The following is a 26,235-nucleotide window of genomic DNA, read 5'->3' as shown; positions in this document are numbered from 1 at the left end:
TTTACAGTTTAAAATTGCAGGAAAACATAAGCCAACCTGATCTAGATAATCCTTTATTGAGTCACTAGCGCCATATAATTCTATTTTGTGTTGACGATAAAACCAACTAGCACATCTATGATTTGCAACATAACCCATCCTTTTTTTTTAATACCTAGAACCTTCTATTGATGCCACCAAGTTACAGATCCATTAGTGGATCAAGCCCTTGAACAGGGCAGATACCTCTTCCATGATTGCATGTGGTACCCAGGACTAAGCCTCCAGTGATAAGCCTTTGGGAAAACTTACCTCCTATCTAAGCAATGATGCCTTTTTTCTTGTTATTGTTGTTGTTGGTTTTTTTTTGAACAAAGCCTTGTGCTCTACACACCATCCATAACTGTCCTTTCTCTTGTATTTTATGTTACAGAAATGAATACAACGTAGCAAAATAGCATTATGTCACAGTCGTGAATGGTGTCTTTCACTTTAGTTCTTTCTCTGTCTTTACTACTTACTAGAAAACCTTTTGAGTTAGGTAATAGTGGAGATAGAGGTAAGGAAACATGGTGTATGATGACATGGAAGAAGCACAGATATATAATCTAACCTAAATATGTTTATAATCTTGATAGGTTCAACGAATGCTCCATTTGCTTGCTATGAAGAAATCCAGGGCCAAAATGATAGGTTTGGCAACTGTGGCAAAAACGGCCAAAACAGATACATATTCTGTGGATGGAGGTGTGCCACACAAAACAGTGATACTTTCTATGTATATCCTTTTTTATTTAATAGCTTTTATCTTTAGTATATACCATGAATTCCAGTTGTTTCAAGTAGCACATCTGCATGGAAGTGACTCTGAAGCCCTAACAATGGTCCAGGCTTGGACACTGTTGTGCTGTGGGTTAACAGCTTAAGACATTTATTTGTAGGTGACCATGCAGCCCCTAAATCCAATCTAAAATTGGTGAGATACCCACAGAGCCTTCTCTTCAACAGCTATGGTTCTCCTTGCTTATGAACATGATCCCTTTGATGGTTTACCTAATATGAATATTATTCCATGCTTATAAAGCTAAGCTCTCGCTCTCCTACATCTTCAGAGAGAGCGTTTTCATAATTTGTCCCCGAGTTTAGTAAAATATTACTTACTAGACACTGGGTTGGTTAGTCAGCAATGCTCACCCACATGCTCATGCCATTTATAGGTTTTAAAGTTTGTTTTTACTTATTCATTTTACATCCAGCTCACTGGCCCCATCTCAGTAGCCCCCTCGCACAATCCTTCCCCCATCCCTCTCCTCTTCTCCTCTGAGCTGGTACTCCCCAATGAAATGGAAGATATGACAAAAATTGGCAGGGCAACTCTGCTAGCCACCTGGACCACCCGCCATGTTCCCACACTGGAAGCAGCCAGAGGCCAAGTGAGCTGGCCCAAAACCCACGAGACACCAGCATGGCGGCTGGCTCCACCAGTCAGCTCCATGAAGACCATGCCCCCAAACAAGGCCCCCAGCCACCCCCACAATGCTTGGCTAAGCCCCAGACAATAACTGCCATGCTTGTGATACCCGATAGAATGAAGGCTCTTAATGCTTAAAGACTGTCCAATAGATTTATATATTTGGAAATGCTCAATACATAAAATGCCCAACCAATTAGAATCGTTACCCGAAATCTAACCTTTTGATATGTTTAATTACTCAAGACTCCTAGAGACATGGACGTCTGCCTCCATATCTCTTCTCCTCTCTCCTCCCTCCTTCTCTCCTCTTCCTTTTCCTCCTTCCCACTCTTTGCTCCACCCACACTTAGCTCCTGCCCAATCACCGAGCTTCACTGCAAATACAATGTAGCAGTAACATATCCTGCAACACCCCAACCCAGGTATCTCCCACCCCCACACCTTGACACTTCCAGTCTCTGTGAGGCTAGTCACTTCCTCTCCCACTGAGGCCAGACAAGGCAGCCCAGCTAGAAGAACATAGCTTACCTACAAGCAACAGCTTCTGTGATAGCCCACCCCTCCTGTTCCAGTTATTCTGCCCACATGAAGGCCAAGCTGCATATCTGCTATATATGTGTGGAGAAGCTTAGGTCCAGTCCATGTATATTCTTTGATTGGTGGTTCAGACTCTTAAGAGTCCTATGGGTCCATGTTAGTTGACTTTGTTGGTCTTCCTGTAGAGTTCCTATCCCTTCAGGGCCCCAAATCCTTCCTCCTACTCTTCCATAAGAGTCCCCAACCTCCATCCAGTTTGGCTGTGGGTGTCTATATCTGTCTGAGTCAGATGCTGGGTGGAGCTTCTCTGGACAAACTTGCTCCTTTCTGCAGTCATAACAGAGAATCATTATTAGTGTCAGGGATTGGTGCTTGGCCATGGGATAGGTCTCTAGTTTGACTGGTTATTGGTCTCTGTTCCATCTCCCGTGCCTGCATTACTTGTAGACAGGATAAATTTTGGATTGAAAGTTTTGTGGGTGGGTTGGTGTCTCTATTGTTTCACTGGGGTTCCTATCTGGCTACAGGAGGTGGCCTCTTTAGGTTCCATACCCCCAGTGCTGTGAGTCACAAGGTTACCCTTGTTAATTATTGGATGCCTCCCTTATTCTAGGTCTGTCTCTTCCTGGAGATGTCTCCTCCTCACCCCCATCAGTTGCAGATTTCCATTCATTTTCATGGCCATCTAGCCATCTCTTCTGTCCTTCCCGTCACCAGATCTTGAACCTCTCCCATTGCCCTCTTTATCTGCCCTCCCTCCCAGTTTCCTCCTACCATCTGCTTCTTATGACTGTTTTATTCCCCCTTCTAAGTGAGACTCAAGCTTCCTTACTTGGGTCTTCCTTCTTGTTTTGCTTCTTTGGGTCTGTGGAGTGTAACATGGTTATTCTGTACTTTATGGCTAATATATACTTGTAAGTGAGTATATACCATGCATTTCCTTTTGGGATTGGTTACCTCACTCGGGACGATATTCTCAAGTTCTATCCATTTGCCTGCAAAATTCATGATGTCTTAGTTTTTAATAGCTGAATAGTATTGCATTGTGTAGATGTAGCACATTTTCTTTATCCATTCTTCAGTTGAGGGACGTCTAGGTTGCTTCCAGTTTCTGGCTATTACCAATAAAGCTGCTATGAACATAGTTGAGTGAGTGTCTTTGTGGAATGTTCGAGCATCTTTTGAGTATGTGCCCAGGAGTAATATAGCTAGATCTTCAGGTAGAATTATTCCAAATTTTCTGAGAAACTTCCAAATTGGTTTCCAAAGTGGTTGTAAAAGTTTGCACTCTCACCAGCAATGGAGGAGTGTTCCCCTAGTTCCATATCCTTGTCAGGATGTGCTATGTCTTGAGTTTTTGATCTTAGCCATTCTGATGGGTGTAAGATGGAACCTCATAGTTGTTTTGATTTGTGTTTTCCTGATGACTAAAGACTTTAAACATTTCTTTAAGTGCTTTGTGGTCATTCGAGATTCTCCTGTTGAGAATTCTCTGTTTAGTTCTGTACACCATTTTTAATTGGGTTATTTGGGTTGCTGGTGTCTAACTTCTTGAGTTCTTTGTAAATTTTGGATATTGTAGATACTATAATTTCTTTGTAAATTATGGATATTAGCTCTCTGTCAGGTAGAGGATTGGTGAAGATCCTTTCCCAATCTGTGAGCTGCCAATTTGCCCTATTGACAGTGTCCTTTGTCTTACAGAAGCTTTGCAGTTTTATGAGGTCCCGTTTATCAACTATTGATCTTAGAGCCTGAACCATTGGTGGTGAACTTGTCTCCCTTACTCCTATACTCCAGCCTTATCTTGTCCCTGATTTCAGTGGAAATGCTTTAAGTTTCTCTTCATTTAGTCTGATGCTATGTCCCCCTTTTCATTACTGAGTTTGTTAATTTGAATACTGTCTCTATGTCTCTTGGTTAGTTTGGCTAAGTGTTTGTCTATCTTATTGATTTTTATCAAAGAACCAGCTCTTGGTTGTTTTGACTCTTTGTATTGTTTTCTTTGTTTCTAACTGATTGATTTCAGCCCTGATTTTGATTTTTTTGATCATTTCCTGCCTTCTACTCCTCTTTGGTGTACTTTCTTGTTCTTCTTCCTCCTCCTCCTCCCCCCCTCCTCCTCCCCCCTCTTCCTCTTCCCTCCTCCTCCTCCCCCCCTCCTCCTCCCCCTCTTCCTCCTCCTCTTCCTCCTCCTCCTCTTCTTCCTCTTCCTCTTCCTCTTCCCCTTCTCCTCCTCCTCCTCCTCCTCCTCTTCTTCCTCTTCCTCCTTCTCCTCCTCCCCTCCTCCTCCTCCTCCTCCTCCTCCTCCTTCTTCTTCTTCTTCATCAATGGTCCTAGTGTGGCAGGCCTATGATGGATATTCTTGGGATGTATGGTTCTGTACCTGCAGTTCTGTATGGTTCCAGAGTCTCAGATCCAATGAAGGTGGGCAGAGAGGTGGCTTGGCCCAGCAGACTCAGAGAGCAAAGAAGATGGGTTGGGGAAGGGAAGTTTACCTGTATGGATCAGGAGTCTGATGGATGTAGAGGAGAGGTGTTGGGAGAATGGAGGTCCCCATGAGATAGTAGGCTGCTCAGAGCAGCTTGGCTTGGCCCTAGCCATTTTTAGGATCTTAAACATGCCACTTCTTTGATGTGTCCTTGAATTGCTTATGCTTTCTTGTTAACACTAACTTGTAAGCTTTGGCTCTGTAAATATCTATGGAGCTTTCTGAAACTGATAATCTAGCATACCACCTTATTTTAAATTTTATGAGGACTTATTTTATTTATAGTGGGATTTTGTCATGTTTAATATCAAGTAGTAAAGTCCTTGAGGGCACATCTAACAAATGTATTCATTATTCTCTGCCACTCATTGATTACTTGATAGTAAATATAAAATCCACAGAGTAAACAAAGGAACTGTGAGTAACAACGAATTCTTTACATCAGTGGGTTTAAACGTTCTAATTTAAATGTTTGTATCAACACATGGTATCTTCTTTATGTTGGCATGAATACAGAATCATTACTAAGCATTTCTAATAACTACCTGATGCTGATGCATACTAATCATTTTTATGTTTTCAGGAATCTCATATGTGGGAGATTAATTTGTACGTACACTAAGAAAACTCCTTACAACCCACCCAATAACAGTACCGCTTCTGTGATCTATGCTTTTGTGAGAGACAAAGTGTGTATAACTGTGGACTTTGGATCGAGTGTCGACAAAGATCCACTCAGGGTTGCTAATGGTGCTGTTTGTGATCTTGATAGAGTAAGTTAGTTTCTTAAAATAAAATCCAGTGTCATTCATATTTTGTTCAGCATTTTCATATTAAAGCATTGTTAAGATTGGTATTGGCTCAGGACTCCCAAGACCAAGTTCTCAGCACAAAGGAGATTTATTTGTCCACAAGCAACAAAGGGCAGGGACAAGGAAGACGGGAAAGAGAACAAGAGAGAGGGAGGAGGGGGTATTTGTCCTAGATGGGGACAAAGGAATGTCTCTGGGTAGAGAGGAGACAGACGTGTCACATAGGAAAATGGTTTAGAAACCTAAAATAGGGAACCCTGTGTTAGCATGAGGTTTTTATTTTAGTTGGACATGTTAATTAGGTGAGTCAAAAGGGGCTTTTGATAGCTGGACTTTGGTAGTCAGCCTCATAAGGAGGTTTGGGGGGTGGCTTGCTTTAGAAATATAATCTAATGGTTTTTAGTAAGGCAGGGGGAAAGGGGGAGAAGGGCAAGGCTTGCCAGAGCCATGTTTACCACAATCAAGCTGGCCAGAGTCCTTCAAGTGTCAAATTTTGATTTGCACTGTGTAATCCTAAATGTCTGGAGGGAGAAATGAATATATTTGATTGATATTCAGCTAGTAAATAGAGAAAAATAGAAATGTTTCATTCCTTTAGAACTTCAAAACAATGAGTGAAGGCACCCATGCTAAGCCTTGAGGGCTAGAGTAGAGAGACAAGAACCTTTGGGAATATTTTGTGCTTCTACATACACTACAAAGTATAGGTCCTTCATAGCATGGAACATTGCATTTCTTCTGAGAAGAAATTCACTTAAGTCCCTGTGGCTCAGTGGAGCACACCACCCTTGAAATACGGATGTTTAGAATTATTATGTGGCCATTTTACAAGTTACTTGAACAATGTGAGATGTCTTGAGAATTAGTAATTTTAGGGATAATAACAGCATTTAATAGGGCTATTGTGGAGAATAAAGGAGATAACATAATATGAATAAAATAATGCCCAGCACATACTTTAAGCTAAGTGTAATTTGGCTGCTATTATTGACGATGATCATTTTAGTTTGAATCCCGATCCCAACTCAAATACGTAGAAAATTCAAAGGAAATAAATTTATCTCAACATCTCATTTATTTTCTGACCACATCTGTGTTTGTGTTGAAGCATGTTGTATTGCTATCTTATTGAAGCTACCTATTTCCCAGACCACTGAAACATTATTTAAAGTACCAGTCCTTATATTTTAGTGGAGGTTTAGATTCATAGGAAAACTTCAACGGCAGCGTGGTTTTTACGTTTCTTCCTGAATTTTAACTCTCCGTCACTCACGTCACAACCACGGGTTTGTTACAACAGGTAAGCCACCATTATCACTCAACAGAAGTCCCTGGATAATCTCCAAATACTCCCTGATTAACAGGTGTATTTCTAAATGTCACACTGGTCAGAAAATAAATGTCAACAAAATTTAAAAATATATATTTTAAACTAAGTCAGAGTATGACGTCAACACTCGAGGAATGGTGCGCGGGACCTTACAGCAGTAAATGGTTGTGGTCTTGTTATTAAACTTCTAATTTACAGTGCTCAGATGGCTGGAGACCTCTGAGTTGGAAACTCATTTCTGTTTTCTTTAGATTTGCTTAGATGGCGTATGTGTAGAATCGAGATTTATTAAGGCTCAATCAGAATTGTGTGCAACAGAGAGGTGCAACGGTAACGGGGTAAGTGGCAGCCTGTCTCATGAGTGTCTCTCAATGCCATTAACTTATTGGTCTCATTTGGTGTCTACAATATGTCAAGCCCCGCTGACACCTGGGAGCTGAAATGAGAAGTCAAGCTTAGCTATAATTAGTGTTGGTAAACATTTTTAAGTTTGATTGCCGATGACTTTTTTAAAATCCTGTTACAATGGGAGATAGGCAGTCTCCTGTTCTGTGAGTCTATGGGTTCATTAAAAAATGTCAGCTTTGTCTCTCTCTTGAAAATACATTTTTATGTTTACAGAAAAGCATATCTTAAAAACCTTTTCAATGATTCTTTGTGAATTTCACGTTATATATCCCAATTTCACTCATATCCCAGCCAGTCCACACTTACCCCGCCCTCACCCCCACTGCAATGGTCACTGTTACACAGCACAGTGTTGTATTCATTGTAACTGATGATAAACTTCACCAGGTTATTGTCACCCAAAGTCTGTTGTTTAACACTAGAATCTTAGAACCACTCAGTGTCTTCCATCTGTGGGTTTGGAGGATATATGCCGGTACCCACTACTACTGCATCCTGCAGGTACCTTATGCTTGGCTCACCCATCCTTTCCTTTCCTCCAATCTCCCAGCAGCCCCTGAAGCTTCTATTCTCTCCAAGATACATACACTTCTCAAAAGAGATACAAGTAGCCAACAAATGACTTGGGGGGAAAAAAGCTCAATAGCATTAGTTATGAAAGAGATACAAATGGAAACAATAGCATGAAATCTCACCCCATCAGAATGCCTGTCGCCAGAAAGGCAAAAGGTTGGGAACCTGTGGTGATTAGTCTTCATCATCAACCCTGTGAGATCTAACATCTCCTAGGAAACACACCAGTGGCATATCTGTGAGGGTGTTTGAAGAAAGTTTTAACTGAGGTGGGAAGACCCACCCTGGTGTGAGTGCCACCATCCCATAGGTTGGGCTCTGTCACTGACTACAGGGGAGAAAGCAGCTGAATAGTAGCACTGGTTCTCCTATTGTGGTGGGTACTTTATTCTTCTGAGCCTTTCTGGCTAGCTTCATATAACATGATATAGCCCTCTAGTACAAATGGTGTAATTTTATTCTTCTTTGCAACTGAATGAGATTCATATAGATGTATTTCTTTATTCATTCATCCACTGGTCCTCTTGAAGTAATAGGCTCATTAATTTCATAATTAGCCTATTGTGAATATACTACAATCAATATGAGTGTGTGGTTATCTCTACAGGAAGCTGTCACTGGGGATGTGTATCCAGATGTGACACAGCTGGAGAGCATGGAAGTGCCTTAACAATTGTGTAGAAGGGCTCATGCCCTGTTCTCCATCCTTGCCAAAATTTCCTGCTGCTTATTTTTCTTGGATGGATGGATAACGTTTTCCCAAGAAGGAAGCCTAAAGTTACCAAATGAAAATCCCTGTACCAGGTTTTGAGATACCTCCCTGTGAGCCATCAGTCAGGAAGCTTCCAGAGAACCCCCAAAACGTTACAGGTTGTGGTCAATATCTCTGGTTGCCCACCAGCACACAAATGTAAGACACTGTGATTGAAGGTACCACATGCTTTGATCACAAGGCATTGAGAAACGAAAATGGATCTGAGTAGACCCTTTCTCCATGTAGTCTAGCTTTGTACTGACAGAAGGTGCTGGCAAGCTGTTGAGGGAGAAAATCCAGCAATGGTCCCACACCGTCATGTATCCCATGGGTTACAATAATGACCTGCTTGGCAAGATGTGCCTATTGGAGCAATAATGGCATAATGGTTTAGCTATGGGGTAGCTAAACTCCTTTCTGACTGGACTTGAGGCCTGCTCCACAGGAAGTAACTCACTCTATACTATAACTCTGGTCAAGAATCCTATGCCTAGGGAATTTATAGGTCCCAAAGGGAAGGCCGCTATGGTCCCTTTGCCAAATGGATAGAATGTTTCTCTAAATACTTGTTCCCATAGATTAACGCTCCTGTCAACTTCAGTCAGAGAAGATAAATTTTTGGAGTGGCTGTCCACAGAGAGCTATAATTGGTCAGAGTTGCTCAGAATAAGAGACTGTAGTGTACTCGGTCCTAAATGAGGCCTCTGTCTCCACCAAGGCTCAGGAAACAGTGTGGAAGATGGGGCAGAAAGGCTGTAAGAGACAGGGGAGTGGTCACTACATAGCCATTGTTCTCATGAGCTCAGGGCAGCTGCAGTAACCTGCTCCAAACTGGGTTTGCTTAGCATTTCACCACACATCAGGGAGGGGCTCACGAGGCCTCTCTCCTCACTGAGGGACTGTAGGCAGCTAGTTAATCAGATGTAGGGGAAGGCAAGTAATTTCCTTGAGTGGCATGATCACTGGTGAGCTGCCCATGTTCCAGTGCATAACTCCCAACTCATGCTCATTCAAGCAGCAACAAGGAAACTCAGTGGTTAAAAAGACAGAAGGGGCTTGTTGGAAGAAGAGTTTCTGCAGAATGGAAGGAGGTGATGGGAAGAGAGGAAGGGTGATGAGGGTAAAAATACCCAATATTCATTATATACATATATAAAGTTGTCAAAGAATTAGCTGTTTCTCATGCTGTTCTGGGGGTGGGGGAGGGCAGTCCTGACCTGGCTGTTGTTGACAGGGTGGTCTGCAGAGGACAGAAGGAGTCCTTGAGGGGGGAGGGTCTGAGGGTCTGAGTCAGGCAAGGTGGTCCCATGAAAGTCACAGTTCTGACTAGCAATCAGGTTGCCCCTTTATTCACGCAGGTTTCACAGGAAAATGACAGATTAATGATTATCAAAGAAGGTACAAATTATGTGTTTGATTTTTTTTTTTTATTACATAGCCAGGGTTACAAGTTCAGTTACAACGAGAGAACACAAATAAACAGATTTTATTTTATTATGGGTCCCACGTAACTCCAAATGTGGAGACTGTCTACTCCAAAGCCAACACATTTGTTATGTGATGGCTGCTTTCAGGCTGGGAGTATTTGAGGTTTTAAAGCACTCCAGACGAACAGAAAATATATGAATTGGTCTTTTTATGAACAGCAAATACCAGTGTCCAACTCCTTAAACAGTATCTACATTGTTAAATAGGAAAATGTTATTTTAGTCAATTGGTCTCATTCACTGAATTCTAGTCTTTCAAGGGTGTACCCTGAATGACCTCTATTTCTAAGCTACACTTTCAGAGTGCTCTGAGCATCCTGTAAAGGGAGACCTTGAATGTGAATCTGTCACCTGTTCTCCTGGCCAGTCGGAGTTTTCTATTGTTTGTTTTTGTTGTTGTTTGTTTGTTTTTTTGACAGAACTGTGTTTGCCCTGCATCAATTCTACTGTTTGAGTTTGTTTAAGGGTAGATACCCCAAGAAGATTCCTAGACTTTACTGCCTCATAAAGAGATTTCTAGCTATGTGCTTGTCTGTGTTTATCATAATCTCCAGAACATAAGTATTAAGACTTCCAAATAAGGCCAGATAAAGTTATTTCCTAAAAGCAGAAGGGATAACCCAGGCATAATTTTCTCAGGAAACGACATAAAATGAACCATCATGCTGAAAGCCCCCAAGAAAGCAACATACAGAGACCGAAACCTAAAGGTGAGAGGCAGAGAGACAGAATGACAGCCATCACAGCATTCGGCTCAGCCTTGCCCGCACTGTGACAAACAAATAGTGGTGCTGGCTTCACAACTCTCACCATTCCCAGTAGATGTGGCTGTGCCACCATTCTTTCTCGTTCTTATTCTAGTTTGCTCCAATAAGATAAAAAAAATATTATTTTTGCATTTGTTAAGACTTGGTTTATTGGCCAAAGTGTGTTTTTTTTTTTTTTTTGAGTAGGTTTCACCATCTGCTGAGAAGAATATTAATTTTGTTGCTGTCGGATGGGATGTTTTATGTGTCATCTAAGTTAATTTGACCTATAGTGAAATTTAAATCTGAAATCAATCTCTCTCTCTCTCTCTCTCTCTCTCTCTCTCTCTCTCTGCTGCATGTTGGTAAGGGTGGGATATCAAAATTTCCCCAAAACATTGCATCTGACCAGCCTATTCCTTTATAGGCAATAACCTCTCTTTCATCAAACTGGGAGTGCTGACATTCCATGGCACTGTGTCTTTCTGGTGAATTGTTTCCTTTATTGCTTTTAATTTTGCCTTGTGGTCACCTTTTAGGATATGTGTGATAGATTTGTGAGATATATATATATATATCATACATTTAGGATATATGTCACAAATAATATATTATATATTTAGGGTATATATCACACATTTATTCAGGATATATATATATCACATATATTCAGAATATACATCACACACATTTTATATATATATATAAATATATGACATATACTCAGGACATATACATCTAGTTCCTAATGTGTGTGTGTGTCAGAGAGAGAGAGAGAGAGAGAGAGAGAGAGAGAGAGAGACTGCAGCTCAGTCTCAAGCTTTACTCTTCCATTACTTCATCTTCGGGCTTCCCTTTCCACCAATCTGTGAGTTTATCAGGACAGGTGTTATCCTACCCTCACCTCAGAGAATAGTCATCTGTTAACTTATTTATTTGTATCTAATTCAATCAGCCAGCCTACATCATTAGATATTAAAGAGTATCTGCTTGTCATGTTTTGGGACAAGCTTCTACTTTGGAGCCCAAGCCTGCCTAAGAGCCTGTGTCTCTTCTGCCTTGGCCTTGTGAGTGCTAGGATTCTAGGCTTGTGCCTCCACACCTGGATTTGGCTTTAGGAATCTTCTGAGGACATAATAATAGAGGTAGAAACAATAAAGAAATCACAAAGGGAGACCACCCTGGAGATAGAAAACCTATGAAAAAATCAGGAGTCATAGATGCAAGCATCACCAACAGAATACAAGAGATAGAAGAAAGAATCTCAAGTGCAGAAGATACCATAGAAAATATTGACACAACTGTCAAAGAAAACACCAAATGCAAAAAGTTCTTAACACACAAAACATCCAGGAAATCAAGGACACAATGAGAAGACCAAACCTAAGGATAATAGGTATAGATGAGAGTGAAGATTCCCAACTTAAAGGGCCAAAAATATCTTCAACAAAATTATAGAAGAAAACTTCCTTAACCTAAAGAACGAGATGCCCATAAACATACAAGAAGCCCACAGAATGCCAAATAGACTAGACCAGAAAAGAAATACCTCCCGTCACATGATAATCAAAACATCACATGCACAAAACAAAGAATATTAAATGCAGTAAAGGAAAAAGGCCAAGTAACATAAAAAGGCAGACCTATCAGAATTACACCAGACTTCTCACCAGATACTATAAATGCGAGAAGATCCTGAACAGATGTCATACAGACCCTAAGAGAACACAAAAGCCAGCCCAGGCTACTATACCCAGCAAAACTTTCAATTACCATAGATGGAGAAACCAAGATATTCTACGACAAAACTAAATTTACACACTATCTTTCCACAAACTCAGCATTACAAAGGATAATAGTAGGAAAACTCCAATATAAGAAGGGAAATTATACCCTAGAAAGAGCAAGAAAGTAATCCTCTTTCAACAAATCCAAAAGAAGATAGCCACACAAAGATAATTCCACCTTTAATAACAAAAATAACAGGAAGCAACAATCACTGGTCCTTAATATCTCTTAACATCAATGGACTCAATTCCCCAATAAAAAGACATAGGCCAACGGACTGGATATGTAAACAGGACCCAGTATTTTGCTGCATACAGGAAACCCACCTCAGTAACAAAGACAGACATTACCTTAGAGTAAAAGGCTGGAAAACAATTTTTCAAGCAAATGGTCCTAAGAAACAAGCTGGAGTAGCCATTCTAAAAACCTCCAGACCAAGAGTACAAACAGAGGGACTCATGGCTCCACCTGTATAGGTAGTTGAGGGTGGCCTTGTCAGGCATCAGTGGAAGTGGAGAGCCTTGGTACCTGAAAGTTTGGATTCCCTAGTGTTGGGGAATTTGAGAGCAGGAAGGTAGGAATGAAAGGATGGTGGGAGCACACCCTCATAGAAACTCCCAAAATTATATGGATTAGACATGACAGAGGCAGGTTGCCAGAAGACTAGATTTCAGAATTCAAACAAAAAACTTTGATACCAAAGTTTGTTTTGAGAATTGTATATTGCAGAATACACAGCCTTGATGTATGTACTTATCAAGCAAGCTGAGCAGACCTGCTCAAACCTCTGATGTCCTGGAATTTCAGCTGGATGCAGTGAAGACACAGATGTCAGAGGTTTATCAATTTACTCTTCCCCCCACCCCTCTTCTAATATCTCAATGCCCACAATCAGCTTGAAGAATTAATGAAGAGTTGGCACCCCTATTCCCTGGGCTTGGGGACTGAGGTGGTTAATATTGGGCTGTCTTTCTAGGGAAAAGTAGTGGTTTTGTTGGAACAGGGAGGAATAGCTAGGATTTATTGCATAGCCATAACCTATTGGTAGAAATCTGTATAATTATTATTAAGCTGAAGTTATAATGTCTTAAATAGTACAAAATTTACTTTGATTTCAAATTTAAGGTTTTCATTGGTACCAGTTTCTTATTGATATAAAAATGAGATTAATGTGGTTACTCTCATAGGCATTGTGTCTATATAACACATTTAGGAATAAAAGGCTTAGACCCAGTCCTTCTTTAACTTTTTTAACTGATTTGAGATGGTTAGCCTGTGAGTTAAGGGCTTATAGCAAATTCATGGCTCTGAGTTTATTGTTAGGGTGTTTTCTAGATTTTATTTAGAAATAGCTGAGAGGAGTTAACAGACAGCAGTCCAGATTGCCTTACATGGATAGTTTGTTTTCAAAACGTCAGAAGTCCACAGAATTGATGTTACAAACATTTCTGTATTAATGTTCATTTTGATTAGAGACCTGTCTGCTCCTGACAGCTTCCCTGTCTTGGATTTTAAGAAGAAATTGAGCATCCTTGGAGTTACTGTAGTTGTGGTGAGAGACAGCCACTAGGCAAGAGTTGCCTCTTTTCCCATCACTTTTTTTTTTCAAGACAGGGTTTCTCTGTGTAGCCCTGGCTGTCCTGGAACTCACTCTGTAGACCAGGCTGACCTCAAACTCAGAAATCCACCTGCCTCTGCCTCCCAGGTGCTGAGATTAAAGGCATGCGCCACCACCATCCGGCTAATCCCATCGAATTGCCTCTTTTTATCTACAAATTACTGTCAAGAAAAGGACACACTTTCGGAATAGTCGACTGATTATATCTGCCAAGACAGAGTAATCAGCCCTTAATAATTCTGCATTACTAGGTCTGTCAGATGATCCTGGGCCAGAAGGCTGAAGATCAGATGCTCCAACATTTTGTAGTATAGGGACTGTCCAGGTGTTCAGCGGTCTCTATAAATTGGCTAAGTTTTAGAAGCCATGCTTTGTGCTTCCCATAATTTCAGTTAATTCAGTCATTCTTGATTTCTGACGGATAGTCTCATAGCCAATTCCAGCTATTTATTTTGAGAGAAAAAATTGAGAAGATGGTTTTCAGCTGACATTCATTCTAAAGCCAAGAAAAAAAGCCAGGTTCAGAACTAAGTCTTTTAGTTAGGGGAGATGACAGAGGTTCTGTTTAGTCAACAAAATGATGGACTGGGTATTAGGTCTATTTTGTACCTTACTGATACAAATTGGCATAGTTATGCTCTATTTGTATTTTGAGAGAAAAGTTTTTTTTTTTTAAATTTTAACAGGAAGGGTGATATGTAGGAGCAGCTAAGGTGGGAGGAGTAAGGAGAGGAGGAGGAGCTAGGAGACAAAAGGGAGAGGGAGAGGGAGAGGGAGAGGAAGAGGGAGAGAGAGAGAGAGAGGGAGAGAGAGAGAGGAACATGGAGGTGGATGTTCGCGTGTCTCTGCCAGTCAAAGGTAGTTGGTATATCTAGGTTGGGTATTGGATTACACTTCTGATTGTATGGACATCTTGTTATTGGGCATTACCAAACTTATAAAGCCTTTGATTAACATTTAAAAAAAAGTTACTAAAAGAAAAAAAAAAAAAGGAATCTTCTGCGTCCTGTGCTCCCAGCAGTGCATCTCTAACATCTCTTCCTCTCGTGAAGAGAATTTGGTTGTGGTGATGCCTGTCTGTGGCTCTCAATGCCCTTTTGCATACTGCCTCTTTGTGTGTGGCTAATTTCCTGCTGTAATTTATTTGAATGAGCTTTCAACTAAAGATGACACCATAAGGTCCTTCTAGCCCTTGTATGTTCACATCAGAGTCTTCAAAAGTAAGGCCACGATGGCCATGATGGATTATGTTTGAATTATTGTTATCTGAATGTGTGAACTCTGGGACTATGACGTTAGTTTTTCTGTTAGAACTAGTCTGTTGATGGTGTTTCTCACTGCAATTTTTTATTATTTATCTATTTATTTATATTTATTTATTTATTTTGCATGGCCAAGATTTTTTCATTTGGCTCCCTGCCCCCAAATCTCAATTTCTTTGCATTTAGAAAATTTATTTTCATGGAAGTTGCTGAGTTGTTTGTTTGTTTGTTTCTATCAAGATTCCTGTTCTTTTGTTGAGGTTTAGATCCAGTTAATATGGCATTAAGCTGAGCAACAGGACAAGCACTCCACTGCTAGTAAATGATTCACAGTTGGTTTAGGTCCTTCCTTGTAGAGGCCAATGGCTGAAGCAGCCAACAGGAAGTCACTGAACCTGGACAAGGGAAAAGATGTCTGCTGAGATCTGACCTACTGCCTGCAGCACACCGCTATATTTAGAGATGATATATGTGTCTGAAACTGTTCTCTAAAGTTAAGGGTGAACATTTGAATTCACTACAGTTTCTTGGTACAAATAGAAGTCTCACTTTGTAACAGTTTTTAAATATTTCTTCCTTTGCTGTGTGAGTTTTAAGCCTAAGAAACCAAATATCCACTCTGTGGGATTCTCTCTTAAAATCAAAATGACTTCAGTCACTCTTGGCTAAGATAAAAAAGTAAATATTATGACCTAGCACATAATTTCACAATTAGAAAATAATCATTTAATAAAAAAAGAAAATAATCATTTACACATTTCAAACGAATCCTAGGTATGCACCTCCCTTGGTAACTGCCATTGTTTTGACGGCTTCAAACCTCCCAACTGTACATCTTCAAGTGAAAATCTGTCACTGTTGTCTGGCAAGCAAGGCAAGTATCTATGTCTGTAAATAGCTGTTGAGAAAAAGTTATAAGATCACTTATTTCCATTCAAAGAAAGCCACATTTTACCACCTGGAAAGAGACTATAATATTTGTAATCAAAAGGCAATTAGATTTTTTTTCTCAAATAATGGGAACAAATTTTATTAACTCTGCTCACCATTTCTGTTACCTGTATGTGTTGTCAGCAAGGTGCCTTGGACTATCTCTTTTCCTTCTTTTCTTTCTTTCCTTCTTTCTTTCTTTCTTTCTTTCTTTCTTTCTTTCTTTCTTTCTTTCCTTCCTTCCTTCCTTCCTTCCTTCCTTCCTTCTCCCTTCCTTCCTTCCTTCCTTCCTTCCTTCCTTCCTTCCTTCCTTCCTTCTTTTCTCTTTCTTCCTTCCTTTCTTCCTTCCTTCCTTCCTTCCTTCCTTCCTTCCTTTCTTTCTTTCTTTCTTTCTTTCTTTCTTTCTTTCTTTCTTTCTTTCTCTCTTTCATCTCTGTCATTTGGGGAAGTTTCTCATCTTCCTTTCCCACATTTACAAATTGTGTGGGAACTCAGTTCTAGGCAATGTTTACTGTGTCAGGTACAGCCACCATGCTTTTGTTATAGGAGAAATTCCATGGCGGGTGGTAAGGGGAATAAGTTTGGATGTGCAGTTTGTAGGTTTCAAGAAACACATGGTTTCACCTTAAGAGATGGTAACAGAAGTGCTACTACCACAGCGGCCTTTGGTTTCTGTCATCTGTACACCTATTAGACTTGAAAATAGTTCTGGAACTCTTTGTTTTATAATTGAAAAATGGTTTCTATTTTCAGATGTTGTGTTCTGATGATGGTTTCCCCTACCCCCAGCCCCTCCAAGACCCTCCCCATTTTCCTACCCACCCAAGTTCATACCCTTTCTTCTTGACCATCTAGGATCTGACATGACAGGCTCAGGTAGGCTCTGTCAACAAGGGATGAAATTAGAGTTAGTATCAAGCTTCTCAGTTTTTAATCTACCACTCCTTAAAGTAGAACTGCAATTTGATGTCTATAAATACAATCCTAAGGTAGGAAGATAATGATCTGTTACCTACAAAGGAGGTGCCATATAAGAGGTTGTGCTGAGAACTCCGTAATGAATCAAAGTCGGGGCAGTCTTACTATAAGCAACCTGTACTTCAGATCACTAGATTTCAAGCACTCACAGGGTTACAAGGGGGTGTTACCCTCACCAGACGGTGTAGAATACTCTGGAAACCTCTGAAACATTGTTTGCATGTTTTGGGGTAGATCTTAGATAAAGTTTCAAATGCTGTGGTGTACTGTACTTAAGTTTTCCACGTTACTTAGTTGACAAAGGGGGCAAAACACACAAGAAATGATTTTAACATATTTGTCACAACTCGAAAGTAAATCACACCATCTAATGGTTCACATACCTTTTATTTTTTAGGTCTGCCCATGGAAGGAGCTTCTAAGAACCAAGAAAAGAAATGGCTTTTAAGTTTGTTCATTGTCTTAATTGTCCTCGCTTTGGCAGTCCTCATGGGCATAGGGTGGAAAGGCGTGAGGCAGTGCGGCTTCAAGGAAGAGGAATCCATGAGTAGCGAGTAAATTGAACTTACGTTTCAAAGTTAAATTTCAATAGCATTAGGACTTTGCTACATAAGATATCCAGAGAAGCAACTTTGCATTTCCCGAAGACTTTAGGCACGATATCACTTCGCCTAATTGCACGAGGCTCTTACGAAGACTCATATAGCGAGCAACTTTGCAAGGATTTGGGAGTTTGGGAGTGTGGGTAACTCACTGCGGTCACTGCTGTGATAATTCAGCCATCTTTCTGTATCTGCCCGAGGACACTGTTACTCACCCCCACTGTATGCTTTTTTTTTTTTTTTTAACAAAAAAAGCTAGCTGACTTGTGTGGGTTTCCTTCTGTGTTCTATCCCATTGGTTTGCACGTGCCTTTTTTTTTTTTAAACCGTACACAACGTACTATAAACTCAAAAATCAGGAAATATAACAAATGTCTTTAGTGTTATCCATTTGACTTGGGATTGCATTAATGATCTGAAGTCTTTTTTGGTTCTCTCTGCATGTTAGGGTGGTTGTTTTTGATTTTGTGAAAAATGCCATGAGAAAGTGTTTTTTATTATGTTACAACAGTTGTGACCTTGCCATGTGGGTGCTGGGAATCAAACCTAGGGCTTGTGAAGAGCAGGTACTGCTCTTAACTGTTGAGCCCTCTCTCTCTCTCTCTCTCTCTCTCTCTCTCTCTCTCGCTCTCTCTTGCTCTCTCAAAGTTTTAAGGCATTTTTTTATTAGAGATTTTCAGGAACTGTGAATCGATCATTGAAACTTGAAATACAAACTCGGAAATTGGAAAATGTTTTCAATATATTTCTCAAAACATTTAACTTACAAAAATAAAATATAAGCAGATGTTAAACCTTATAAACCAATCCATTAGTTGTTTGCTTTTTAAATTTTATTTATTTATTTTATTGGTTATTTTATTTATTTATATTTCAAATGTTATTCCCTTTCCTGGTTTCCTCTCTGGAAACCCCCATCCCATTTTCCCTTCCCCTGCTTCTATGAGGGTGCCCCCTTCACCCACCCACTCCTGCCTCCCTGTCCTGGCATTCCCCTACACTGGGGCATCTCTCCAGATGTGGACATTTTTAACAGAAATGATTTTTATAATTCACAAATTGAAACAGCTTCTGACTTACTCATGTCCTCAACTTTCCCTGTCATTGGTCTATAACTTTTAGTGTTGTGTAGATTCTTGGTTAAGTCTATTCCTAGATATTTTATTTTTATTGCATAGGTAAGATTGTTTTCACAATTTTTTTTTCTTTAGAGGGTAAATATGGAACTGTAACTGATTTTTGTGTTCTTCAAATGTACCAAGTTTGTTCTTAGAGGTCTTCCCTCTCAACAACAAGGCTTTGACATATAGCTCTGGTTGACTTCCCAACCATAATCTTCCTGCTTTCACCTCCTGGGTGCTAGAGTTGTAGATATATCCCACCCCTCTGTGCCCAGCTTCATTAATTAAGTTGTGCTTGTTTCAGTGGATGCTTTAGGCATTTTAAATATACAATCACAGATCTTTGGCCTCTTCTTTTGGCACTTGGGTGGTGCCGTGTTTTTGGTCTTCCTAATGTGACTTCCATGGCTATGCTACCTCGGAGAGTGCTCACTACTGCTCATTTCCTTTCTTAGAGAAAGAGATGAATGCTTCGTCCACATAGCTGTGGGCTTCTGTTATGCTGAGAAGCATCTCTGTATACTTAATAGCTGAAATAAATTTTTATCATTAACAGTTGCTGAATTTTGGGAAATTCAAAATATTGGGATAGTGTTCTCCTTGTAACATGACTTGGGAACTGTTTTTTAGTGCTCTGGTATAGTAGGAGAAGGACTTGCGTTGGCTTTTTGAAAAGTTTGACAGAGCCAGGTGTGCTGTTGCTGTCACTGTCTGAAATTGTTGTCACTCATGCCTGTTTCTTGAAGCCCTTCTGTGATTCTCTCCTCCCATAGTCTCAGAGCTTACAGTCTTAATTTATAGGTCGTCGATACCTCCTGAACTAGTTTCTGTGCAGAGTGAAAAGTGGAGATCTAAATTTAGCCTCTTTCTTCTTTTGGGGTTGTTAGAAGATTACTTCCTTGCTTTTTCTAGGTTGTAGTTTCCCTCCTTGTGTTGGCATTTTCCATCAATTATCCTTTGAAGTGCTGGGTTTGTATGAAGATATTGTGCAAATTTGGTTTTGTCATGGAATGTCTTGGTTTCACCATCTATAGTGTTTGAGAGTTTTGCTGGATATAGTAGTCTGGGCTAGCATTTGTGTTTTCTTAGGGTCTGTATGATGTCAGTCCAGGCTCTTCTGTCTTTTATAGTCTCTGGTGAGAAGTCTGGTGTAATTCTTATAGGTCTGCCTTTATATGTTACTTGACCTTTTTCCCTTACTGCTTTTAGTATGTTTTCTTTGTTTTGTGCATTTGATGTTTTGATTATTATGTGGAAGTCAGGAAGTGCATGCTGACAAGAGCCTGATATAGATGTCTCCTTAGAGGTCTGCAAGAGTCTGACATATTCAGAGGCAGACGCTCACAGCTAGCCATTGAACTGATCATGGGGTTCCCAATGGAGGAGTTAGAGTGAAGACCATTGGAGCTGAAAGGGTTTGTGGCCCCATGAGGAGAGCAACAATACCAGTCAACCAGAGCTCCCAGGGTCTAAACCACTAGCCTGGGAGCACACAGGGTGGGATCCATGGCTCCAGCTGTATATGTAAGGGTGGAGGGCTCTGTCGGGCATAGGTGGGAGAAGAGATCCTTAGTCTCATGAAGGCTGGATGCCCCAGTGGGTGGGAATTTGAGGGTGGGGAGGTGGGAGTGGGGGGGTAGGTAGGGGTACATCTGCAGAGAAGCAGGAGGAGGGGTGAGGGAATGGGAGTTCCTGGGTGGGTGGGGGAATGGAGTAAGGGGATAACATATGAAATGTAAATAAAACATCCAATAAAAAAAACAAAAATAAATAAATTTAGCCTCTTAGCAACTCTATGCTTTATTTTAAATGCAATAATGTAATATATCTGTACAGATAATGTAAAACACACATAAACAAAACTCATGTATATATTTGCTTTTGTTTTTTGATATAGGATTTCTCTGTGTAGCCCTGGCTGTCTTGAACCTCACTCTGTAGACCAGGCTGGTCTCAAACTCAGAGATTTGCTAGCCTCTGTCTCACGAGTGCTGGGATTGAAGGAGTATATGCCACCACACCTAAATATCTATGTTTTTAATGTTTTCTTGATCTTCCCTTTTGAAGAATGACCCAGAAAGGTCCCAGGATCTTTGTAAATGTCTTCTCCATATGGCAAACTTTCTTCCTACTGCATCCCTTTGTAAAGAAGTTATATTCCATGGTCTTTTGTACAAACAGAAACACATTATACAGTCTTTATTTTTGTGTGGCTTGTATCACTCACCACAATTATTTGAACCCCCCATTCATAATCTTGTATCAGTTGTTGGGTCTTTCCTTCATGGATTGACGGATACTCGGCTCATTCACAGCTTGTAGTGGAAATAACTCAACCTGCTGTGGATGTTCAGGTGCACGTCTTTGTGTGAGTATGTACTTTGCCTCTTGGTTTATTTCCAGGAGTAGAACTGCTGGGTGATATGGTAGACCATATCTTCTAAAGAAAGAGCAAAACTGTTGCCAAAATTAGCATCCCCTTCTTAACTCATAGCTGCCAGTGAGCCCTTCTTCAATCGGACCTTTGCAAGGAGGTGGTGCCTTGCTGCATCCTAGCGCACTGTGGTTGCATTACAATACTTGTCATAACTAACAATGCTGAAATGGCCTCATTAGTTTATCTATACATCTTTGGAGAAATGGCTATTCAGAATTTATACCCATTTTAGTTAGGATATTTGTCTTTTTGTTGTTCAATTATTTCTCTTTGGGCCATTTGTGAAATAGATTGTCTTTTATCTGAGTAGACTTTATTGCATTCCAGATATAAGTTCTTCATCATGTACTTAATTTGCAAATATGTTTCCCCTGTCCAAGGCTTGTCTTCTAACTCTCTTAACCATCGTTCAGAAAGTACAAATTTTCAACTTGATGAAATTTAATGGGCCAACTTGCTTTTGTATAGACCATGATTTGAGTATTGTGCGTAGCAAAATAGAGCTCAACCTAAGTCCACAAAGATTTCTTCTGAATACTCCTAGTTTTAGGGTTTACAATTAGATATACATTGAGAATGAGTTAAGCTTTCTGTGGCTGACAGAGCTGCAGTCTCACGTGCAGCAGCGTGGTTTCAGCCACTGTTTCACAGAACCTGTATAGTCTCAGACAACAAGTACTAGCCTTTATCAATTCTACCCCAGTGTCTGAGAAGAATGTGACTGTCCCTCTGAATCGTGAGATCACCAATTATTCAATGTCCCCATGTGAGCAATAGGAAGTTCTCATGTATTCGTTCTGAGTAAATATGTTTACTCACTCTGGCTGAGGAGCTGTGCTCATGTGTGTGATGTTGTATGTTCTGTGTGTAGAATAGACACCAAAGAGCACTGGGGATTGGTAACGGCTTGGCACAGGTCTCGGAATCTCTCTCTGGGCATCTCTCCTGTCTGATTTTCTTGGTTGAGACCAGCTTGCTTCCCTGGACTCCTACCCTTCCAGTTCTATTACACATGTACATGTGTGTGCACATGCACACATACACAGATGCATGCATGCCCACAAACATACACAAACTCATGCGAACACACATGCACACAAACACACATGCATATGTGCACAAACATACGTACACACACACTGATAAAACTGTAGGGATAAGTTAAAAAAAAAAAAGCAAACTCAAAAACTTTATGTTCTAATCATTGCCCTGCTTGAAATTTGTGGGATTTTTTGTGGTGTAAAAAGATAAGTGTATTGTTTGTGAGGCTGAGGGCATAGCTTCTTGGCAGAGGACTTGCCTACCTTACAAAAGGACCCATGTCCCATTTCAACTACCATTAAAAAAGGTCATTTTCGTCTTTACTCAGATAATACCCATTGCGTATTATCTTATTTATTGGTAACTGTCTTGTTGTTTTTTTAAAAAAAAGATAATATTGCTTACACAGTAGTCCAATTTTTATTCACAAAGTTGTTAAGAGTTTTATTTTTTTTTATTGCTAATTGGCATGCCATTTTCTATTTCTTCCTAGAAGCAAATCAGATGACAACACTCACACCTACATCAGCAGGTGAGTACATTAAAAGAGGGTGTGAAGGGAATGTTGAAGATGAACGAATGATCCGATTATAACTCATCATTACGTTTTAGATGTCTTAACTTTCAGCTGGTAAAGCAGTGCTTTGCAAAAACCAGACAAATGCATCTAATAGTTTTGTTTCAATAAGCCCCTCATTTATTTACTCATTATCAGAAACCTACCCCTCCCCGACCCCCCTTCCTGCAAAAGTCTAAGGAACCAAATGCCAAATGCAACAGAGGAGATGCTTAAACCCATAAGGAATAATAGTATCTAAGATTTAGACCTTACCTAGCCTGGGTTATTAGCATGCTGCTTGGATAAACAAGCCAACGCCATTATCCCTATCATGGTTACATTCTTCCCACCACACCTGTCGCTTCTTGCATCCTACCATGATGCTAAAGAACTAAATCCCTGAAACTGTAAGCAAGCAAGCCTCAAATGAAATAATTCCTTTTATAAGGTTGTCTTGGTCATGGTGAATTCACAGCAATAGACCAGTGATTAAGGCACGGATGAATATAAACCCAGCTTGTATATGTGCCTCATTTTCCATGTCCGTTCATCTGTTGATGAACATTCAGGATGATTCCACTTTCTGGCTGTTGTATGTAAAGCAGCAGCGAATACAGATGGGCACGTATCTCTGTAGTAAGATACAGTCTTTGGGGCATATGCCTAGGAGTGGTACAGTTGGGACAAATGGTAGGTCTTTTAATATATTTCTGGGAACCTCCACATTGATTCTCAAGGTGGCTGTCTCAGTTGACATACCTGTCACAGTGTAAGTGTCCCCCTTTCCCCAAATCTTCACCAACATTTGTTGTTGTTTGTTTTCTTGATGATGGGCATTCTGACTGGGGAGAGGTGATAATCTCAAAGTTGTTTTAATTTGCATTTGAATGATGTCGAACAGTTCAGGAAGTGTTTGTTAGCAATTTACATTTCTTCTTTTAAGAATTCTCTGCTCATACCCATGCCCACTCTTTGATTAGTTGGTTGTTTTTCTTGATGTTTGGCTTCCCGAGTATTTTTGTTTATGTGTCTGTTTTTTGTTTGCTTTTTTGTATTTTAATTTTCTGTGAGATACATAGCCAGCAAAGATTTTTCTCCTACTCAGTGGGCTACCTCTTCACTTAGCAGTTTCCTTCTCTGTACAGAAGCTTTTTTAGTTTCCTAACGTCTCATTTGTATGCATGTGGGACTGAACACCACACGTGGGAGCTCTGTCCCAGAGGACACGGGCTCTTCTCCTTTCGGCAGCCATTATTGGTGGAACACTACACCACAGGGACCATGCAGAATTTCCCCTGTATATTTTTGTACATCGTGCCAGTTTTTTTTTTTTTTCATGCAACCATATTGTTGAGATTTTATGGGTGCATTTTTTTTCTCTGTCATGTCTAGGGGATGCTAACAGCAGGTGTTCCGAGCCTCTGGCCATCTCCCTGCTCCTTCTTGTGCAATTTTCCCTGAGCTTGGGTCTAGGGGTAGTATTGCAGCTGTGTTATTTGGATTCAGGCTCCCCACAGTGACAACAGCTCTGGTTTTTGACCAGTTGCGGATCTTTGTAAAAGTCTCCACCTGCCGCAAAAGGAAGAGTCTCAGATGAGGAGTGAGAGCAACAGTTATCTATGAGTGTAGGGTAGGGATTTAAAGAACGGGAATTATACTGGTTTGGGAACCTGGCATTATTCAGTCCTTCTCTCAGGTCTCTCTGACTTCTCCAGCCACAGTGGTTTGCAGCACTAGGATCTTACATTTAATTAGATAGCTGCTGGCTAAGCCCCACCCACAAGAGCGCTATCATTGTATCTTGGTAGGTATCCTGCTGGTCTAGCCAGTGTTGTCGTTCATTGGCTTTACAGCTGGGTGAGGCTCCTGAAGCCCCCCCCCTCTCCCGGAAGCTTGCATAGCACCTTCCAATACAATGAGAGCCGCTCCTTGCTAAGGAGGCTGTCACACCGGTTCCATTTCCGGCTCAATTCTTCTGAGTCTTATGTCTAGATTATGTGGCATCATCACCAATAGAGACTTACCTTCCAACTGTTGGAGGCAACAAAGTGCAATGGCGACAACCTCTAGTATTCTAGGGTCTCTCATTATACTTCCCCGAAAGACAACTTGAGAGTTTTCTGGTGCCTGGTACTCTGGGGGCTTTGTTAGGTAGTCTATGGATCGTGGGGACCCTTAAATCACCCCACTGCGATACCTTCATTTAAAGTATATATACCCATCCGTACATATTGTGCTGGCTGATAACCACGTCGTATCACTCCTGGGCTGGTGGTCCTGGGTGCTATGAGAAAGCAGGTTGAACAAGCCTTAACATTAAGCAAACGAGTAAGCAGCCATCTCAGTGGCCTTCGCATCAGCTTTTGCCTCTGCGTTCCTGCCCTGTTTCAGTTCCTTTGAGGATGAACAGTGATGTGGAAGTGTAAGCCAAATAAACCCTCTCCTCCCCAAGCTGCTATTCGTCACAACAATAGGAACCTCACTAAGACACACATATATATTATGTGTAGTCGTACCCTAAGTTAAGGAGTCTCCCCAACCCCGTTTTCCCCGTTTACCCCATTCATAAACCCTGTATCATGCCATCATCCCCTCTAGAGCTCCGACACCTAATCCCACTTGGCCCCTTTCTACATGCCTGGTTTCTGAAGTTTCTCCCAGGCTATACGATGGCATATATATTTGGAGCTAGAAGTCACAAGGAGAGGACACGTGGGGTTTGTCTTTCTCTGGTATGTGTGTGGAATAGAAGGCAGGGATTTTCCTCCAGTCTCCTAGGCTTCCCTGAAGTAGATGTAAATTTAGTATACAACATGTGGCAATTCACATACAAAGCCAATAGGTAATTTGGAGCAGCAGTTCTTCACCCCTGGGTTGTGACCAGTTTGGGGTTGCACATCAGTTATCCTGCATATCAGATATTTACATTACGAGTCATAACAGTAGCAAAATTACGGTAATGGAGCAGCAACAAAATATTGGGGGTCACCACAGCATGAGGACCTGTGCTAAAGGGTCACAGCGTTAGGAAGGGTGACAACCACTGACTTGGAATCTGAAGGGCACGGATTAGCAACCCAGTATCAAATTCATATTCTGTGTTTCAGTGTGATGAGAAAGAAACAAAGGTCTCTGCTGTCACCACACTCCTGTACTGTGTAGGACTGAAGATTTGTGCATGTCTTACATTTATGTGTGTTTGTTGATGAGCAAGAGTGTTGCTCACACATTTAAGTGTTTAGAGGTAACTTGGGTATAGAATGCACAGTCTGTTCTGCATTCTCAAAGATACTTCCAGATACCATTCT

At 40.7% G+C, this 26,235-nt stretch overlaps 1 protein-coding gene across 1 annotated transcript in view; it reads left to right on the top strand.

Moving 5' to 3' along the window:
• Positions 1–26,235, top strand: part of Adam32 (ADAM metallopeptidase domain 32) — a 104,084-nt gene that overhangs the window by 74,111 nt on the left and 3,738 nt on the right. The window contains exons 15-20 of the mRNA XM_028768144.1: positions 618–726; positions 5,065–5,254; positions 6,875–6,961; positions 16,034–16,133; positions 17,565–17,721; positions 22,862–22,900. Of these exons, the coding sequence (XP_028623977.1) occupies positions 618–726; positions 5,065–5,254; positions 6,875–6,961; positions 16,034–16,133; positions 17,565–17,721; positions 22,862–22,900 (682 nt within the window). The remainder of the gene's footprint in view (positions 1–617; positions 727–5,064; positions 5,255–6,874; positions 6,962–16,033; positions 16,134–17,564; positions 17,722–22,861; positions 22,901–26,235) is intronic.

The sequence above is a fragment of the Grammomys surdaster genome, unplaced genomic scaffold (assembly GCF_004785775.1).
Source record: "Grammomys surdaster isolate TR1022 unplaced genomic scaffold, NIH_TR_1.0 185, whole genome shotgun sequence".
Lineage (NCBI taxonomy): Eukaryota > Metazoa > Chordata > Mammalia > Rodentia > Muridae > Grammomys > Grammomys surdaster.
This window is presented reverse-complemented; position numbering and strand designations above follow the sequence as displayed.